Below are 6094 nucleotides of genomic sequence, written 5' to 3' on the forward strand. Positions count from 1 at the left end.
CCCAAAGTTCTACCTTTTGGCTGATTTCCCCCAAATTCTTTTACTTACCCTGCAAAAACTCTGTGAGATCCAGGATTCTAAATCGAAAAGATACCGATAGTCCTCCATTTACGACCTCAGTTGGGGCCGCGGTTGTTAAGCGAATGCGATTTTACCACGCTTTTTGCTCTATTTGTTAGAAGCGAATCGCAGCGGGTGTTAAGGGAATCGCAGGGCCACTAAACGAAGCTCGCTCCCTCCGTTGAATTTAATAACAACAACAACAACAATAATAATAATAATAAAAGTTGGAAGGGACCTTGGAGGTCATCTAGTCCAACCCCCTGCTCAGGCAGGAAACCCTGTACCGTTTCAGACAAATATTTGCTGGTTGGGAAAAATCACAAACGCGACTCCGGGAAGCCAGAACCATCCTAAAGACACGCCAGTTGCCAAGCACCCAGATTGTTAAGTGTGAAGCAACGGTCGTAAGTGTGAAGCGCGGTCATCCGTCCCTCTTTTCGGTGGGGTTGCAAATTCAAGTGATCGCTAAAGGAATGGTCGTAAATGGAGGACTTCCTATATGGGGGGATGGGGTGCCCTGGCCTTTATAACCTTTTTTTTTAAAAAAAAATTAAAATAAAAGATCCATTCAAAGAAACAAACCCAGCCATCACGGTTACTTGCATTCCCAGGGTTATGCTAAACCTTGATTTAGCAGCTGCTGCCGCCGCTGAAGCCAACCTCCTGGGCATAAACCAGACTTTCTAAAAATCACGCCTCTAGCTAGGATCCCACAACGCCTTCAGCCACAACCCGCCGCAACTTAGCACTTGGGGCAAAATGGGAACCCAAGCGGCTAGCCCCTAAGAATTCCATTTGTCGGAGAACGCCACGAGTTGCAAAGTCAGCTTGGGCAGCCAGAGGCTGCTACAACAGCACGGTTTTGTTTCGGAAGGAGCAAAGAGGGGGAGGCCAAGGGGTCTGTGGGGGGGACAGGAATATTGCCCCCCCTCCTAGGGCCAAGGACGCCAGAGAGGGGGCTGGAGGGAGATGTTTTTGACCGATGCTTCCCTTTCAGGGTCTTGGGGGTCCCTCGGCAGGCTCCGCAGCTGTCCTGTGCTGTGGGAAGCCCCCTCGGAGCTTGCAAAAGTTCTGCTGGGCTGCAAACGGGGGCAGGAACCGCCGGGGGTCGCGGCGGGTGATTCCTCGGAGGGAGAACCGGGAGAAAAAGCGGACGAGGTCCAATCCGGGCCTGACGGTTCCGACGTGGAGGCGAGAGACAGGCGCAGCATCTCCCGCAGGTGTCTCTGGACGGACGGCGGGCTTCGCTGGAGGAACGAGGCCAGGTGTCCGAAACAGGCCTGGAAACCTGTGGCGTAGCAAGTCCGCAGGCCGCCATCTTCGGAGGGATCCGCACCTGGAACAGGGGAACAAAAAATCGCACAAACCGGGAGGAGGCTGGTCACACCCAAACCCGTGGCAGAGCAGCCGCCAGTGGCACCGGATCCGGAGACTGGCTGCTTTCCAGCTTCAGAAAAGCCGAAACGGGTGGCAAGTGGGGGTTTTGCTGGCAAAAGCGGTGGAAGCTGCGTGGCGCGAAGCAAAGAATCTCAAGGGACTAACTAGGCAGTCATTTGTCTGAAAGGGTGTAGGTTGTCCTGATGGAGCAGGGGGCTGGACTAGATGACCTCCAAGGTCCCTTCCAGCTCTTATTCTATTCTATTCTATTCTATTCTATTCTATTCTATTCTATTCTATTCTATTCTATTCTATTCTATTCTATTCTGAATTTATCCTATTTATGTACGGTATTTATTATTTCTATTCTATTCTATATTGTATTATTTCTATTCTATTCTATATTTTATTATTTCTATTCTTTCTGTATTTTATTATTTCTATTCTATTCTATATTGTATTATTTCTATTCTATTCTATATTTTATTATTTCTATTCTTTCTGTATTTTATTATTTCTATTCTATTCTATATTGTATTATTTCTATTCTATTCTATATTCTATTCTATTCTATTCTATTCTATTCTATTCTACTCTATTTTCTATTCTATATTCTATTCTATTTTCTATTCTATATTCTATATTCTATATTCTATTTTCTATTCTAAATTCTAAATTCTATTCTATTGTATATTGTATTATTTCTATTCTATTCTATTCTGTATTTTATTATTTCTATTCTTTCTGTATTTTATGGAAGTCCACCCGTCTTAAAGCAGGCTGACTGAGGAATTCTGCCAGGGAATTCTGGGAGCTGAAGTCCACCCGTCTTAAAGCATGCTGGCTGGGGAATTCTGGGAGCTGAAGTCCACTCGTCTTAAAGCATGCTGGCTGGGGAATTCTGGAAGTTGAAGTCCACCCGGCTTAAAGGTTTACAGCTTGAGAGAAACACTGCTTGTAGTGTTTCCTCCTCCAGGCCAATGAAACTGAGAAAAGATCGGTTCAAAAGCTTGGAATAGTTGCCAATTTCTAGGATTTAGGGAAATTTCGGGCATTGAGACCTAGTTGCGAAGGGATCTCCCATCATGCATCTGAATCTTCCTTCCTTTTTTATTTCCCTCGCTAGCCTGTTATTTCCTTCCCACCCGCCATGGAGGAGGTGAATTTTACCCTGGGCTTCTGCTGCCTTCTGCCTCTCCTGCAGGTATCTGACGGCCAGCTCCAGGATCTCCGCCTTCTCCACTTTGGGGTTCTTCAGGGTCTGTGAAGAAAAGGGGTCGAAGAAGAGGGCGGATAGGGCAACGCAAAACTCCCGACACTGCCTTTTAGGTGGAACCTCCCCCTCCAGGAGCAGTGTATCTGCACCCCACTGGCAGATACAGAACAGAAGACAGTCCCCTGAGCTTCATTCCCACAGAGGGAGGAGGAACAGATGATGAAATAATGAGAGTGGATGGATGGATGGATGGATGGCATTTTTTTTCATGACCTTGGCCCCTTTAAGAGGGATGGACTTCAACTCCCAGAATTCCCTAATCAGCCTTCCCTTCCCGCCTAATCAGCATCACTGATTATTCTGCCATTTTGAGGATACACCCCCCCCCATACACACACTTAAATAGCTGGGTCAGGGAGAACGGGAGCTCCCTCTGCTGGCAGGTAAAGAAATAAATGGATCATGCACTTCAATGGATTTGAAGGAGGTTCAATTTGAAGGCTAACAAGATTAACGTGGGCTGCAGGAAGCTCTTATATCCTGATGGAGATATGTTTCTTTAGATCAGGGGTCTTCAAACCTGGCCCTTTCATGACTTGTGGACTTCAACTCCCAGAATTCCTCAGCCAGCGTGAGGGAACTATGACCCTTTGATGACTTGTGGACTTCAACTCCCAGAATTCCTCAGCCAGCGTGAGGGAACTATGACCCTTTGATGACTTGTGGGCTTCAACTCCCAGAATTCCTCAGCCAGCGTGAGGGAACTATGGCCCTTTAATGACTTCTAGAGTTCAACTCCCAGAATTCCTCAGCCAGCGTGAGGGAACTATGACCCTTTTATGACTTCTAGAGTTCAACTCCCAGAATTCCTCAGCCAGCGTGAGGCAACTATGGCCCTTTAATGACTTCTAGACTTCAACTCCCAGAATTCCTCAGCCAGTGTGAGGGAACTATGGCCCTTTAATGACTTCTGGACTTCAACTCCCAAAATTCCTCAGCCTGTGTGAGGGAACTATGACCCTTTGATGACTTGTGGACTTCAACTCCCAGAATTCCTCAGCCAGCGTGAGGGAACTATGGCCCTTTTATGACTTCTAGAGTTCAACTCCCAGAATTCCTCAGCCAGCGTGAGGGAACTATGACCCTTTTATGACTTCTAGAGTTCAACTCCCAGAATTCCTCAGCCAGCGTGAGGCAACTATGGCCCTTTAATGACTTCTAGACTTCAACTCCCAGAATTCCTCAGCCAGTGTGAGGGAACTATGGCCCTTTAATGACTTCTAGACTTCAACTCCCAGAATTCCTCAGCCTGTGTGAGGGAACCATGGCCCTTTAATGACTTCTGGACTTCAACTCCCAAAATTCCTCAGCCTGTGTGAGGGAACTATGACCCTTTGATGACTTGTGGACTTCAACTCCCAGAATTCCTCAGCCAGCGTGAGGGAACTATGGCCCTTTTATGACTTCTAGACTTCAACCCCCAGAATTCCTCAGCCAGCGTGAGGGAACTATGGCCCTTTTATGACTTGTGGACTTCAACTCCTAGAATTCCTCAGCCAGCGTGAGGGAACTATGGCCCTTTTATGACTTGTGGACTTCAACTCCTAGAATTCCTCAGCCAGCATACCTGGCTGAGGAATTCTGAAAGTTGAAGCCCACAAGTGGTAAAAGGGCCAAGGCTGAAGACCCCTGATTTAGATCCTGCCTTTATTGCTTTTATAAATAAATCACAGCAGCTACCATGCCTAATTTTCCTTCCTCCTCCTATTTTTCTCACAACAACAACCCTGTGAGGTGGGATGGCGTGCAAGAGAGAGATTGGCCGAAAGTCATCCAGCCTAGGTTACCTAAGGTGAGACTAGAACTCACCACCTCTTGGTGATGGGCCCTGGGGATTGGCCAGCTTTCACATCTAAGACAGGACTAGAACTCACAGGACGCCTGGCGATTGACCCAGAGTCACCCAGTCAGCTTCCATGGTAGAACTAGAAGTCCCAATCTCCTGGTTTCTAGTCTAGACCAAGCTGGGTCTCAAACTGACAGATACCATTTGTCTGAAATGTTATAGGGTTTCCTGCCTAAGCAGGGGGCTGGACTAGAAGACCTCCAAGGTCCCTTCCCGCTCTGTTTCTCTTCTCTTCTATATTCTATATTCTATGTTCTATGTTCTATATTCTATATTTTCTATTCTATTGTATTCTATATTCTACAGTATATTTTCTATTCTATTCCATTTTCTATTCTGTTCTATTCTATTCTATTCTATTCTATTCTATTCTATTCTATTCTATTAATATTTTATTTTATTCTATTGTGTTCTGGTATATTCTCTTCTATTTCTATTCTGATCTAATGTATATTCTCTTCTCTTCTATATTTTATTATTCTCTTCTATTCTAATTTCTATTCTAATATTATTTTATTTTATTCTATTCTGTTCTGTTGTATTCTCTTCTATTTCTATTCTATTCAAATTTCTATTCTATTCTATTCTATTCTATTCTATTCTATTAATATTTTATTTTATTCTATTGTGTTCTGGTATATTCTCTTCTATTTCTATTCTGATCTAATGTATATTCTCTTCTCTTCTATATTTTATTATTCTCTTCTATTCTAATTTCTATTCTAATATTATTTCATTTTATTCTATTCTGTTCTGTTGTATTCTCTTCTATTTCTATTCTATTCAAATTTCTATTCTATTCTATTCTATTCTATTCTATTCTATTCTATTCTATTCTATTCTATTCTATTCTATTCTTTTATTCTATTCTGTTCTGGTATATTCTCTTCTATTTCTCTTCTGTTCTAATTTATATTCTCTTCTCTTCTATATTTTATTATTCTATTCTATTCTATTCTAATTTCTATTGACTCAGCCTTCCATCCTTCCCAGGTAGGTAAAATGAGGACCCAGATTGTTGGGGGCAATTAAGCTGACTTTGTAATAATGCCGCTTGGGGGTGTGTGTGTGAAAGCCCTAATAAGCAGGCATATACATAGAATGAAGGCTACTGCTAAGCACATTGGTTTGTGCTTTAAATTGTAAGCCGCCCTGAGTCTTCGGAGAAGGGCGGGATATAAATGGGATTAAAATAAAAATAAAATAAAAAATAAAATAAATATTTTATTCCATTCTGTTCTGTTGTATTCTCTTCTATTTCTATTCTATTCAAATTTCTATTCTATTCTATTCTATTCTATTCTATTCTATTCTATTCTATTCTATTCTATTCTCTATTCTCTATTCTCTATTCTCTATCCTCTCCTATCCCACTCTGCCTGGGCGGGCAGGGACGGAGGGAGGGGTAGGGGTCAAACTACAGGGGGCGTCACTCGCTGACCTGGCAGTGGGTTTTCTGCAGGAGAAGTAGGCGCAGTTCCTCCAGATTCTTATTGATGCGGTCCCGGCGCCGTTTTTCCACCAAGGGTTTC

General features: G+C 43.6%; 1 protein-coding gene across 1 annotated transcript in view; it reads right to left on the reverse strand.

The window, feature by feature from the left end:
* Positions 1 to 995: 995 nt before the first annotated feature.
* Positions 996 to 6094, reverse strand: part of HES7 (hes family bHLH transcription factor 7) — a gene marked incomplete at both ends in the record, with an annotated part of 6873 nt that continues 1774 nt past the window's right edge. The window contains 3 exons of the mRNA XM_081344567.1: positions 996 to 1399; positions 2611 to 2701; positions 6004 to 6094. The exon at positions 6004 to 6094 is cut by the window's right edge and continues 5 nt beyond it. Of these exons, the coding sequence (XP_081200693.1) occupies positions 996 to 1399; positions 2611 to 2701; positions 6004 to 6094 (586 nt within the window). The remainder of the gene's footprint in view (positions 1400 to 2610; positions 2702 to 6003) is intronic.

This window comes from Vipera berus (genome assembly GCF_964194415.1).
Source record: "Vipera berus genome assembly, chromosome: Z".
Classification (NCBI taxonomy): Eukaryota; Metazoa; Chordata; class Lepidosauria; order Squamata; family Viperidae; genus Vipera; species Vipera berus.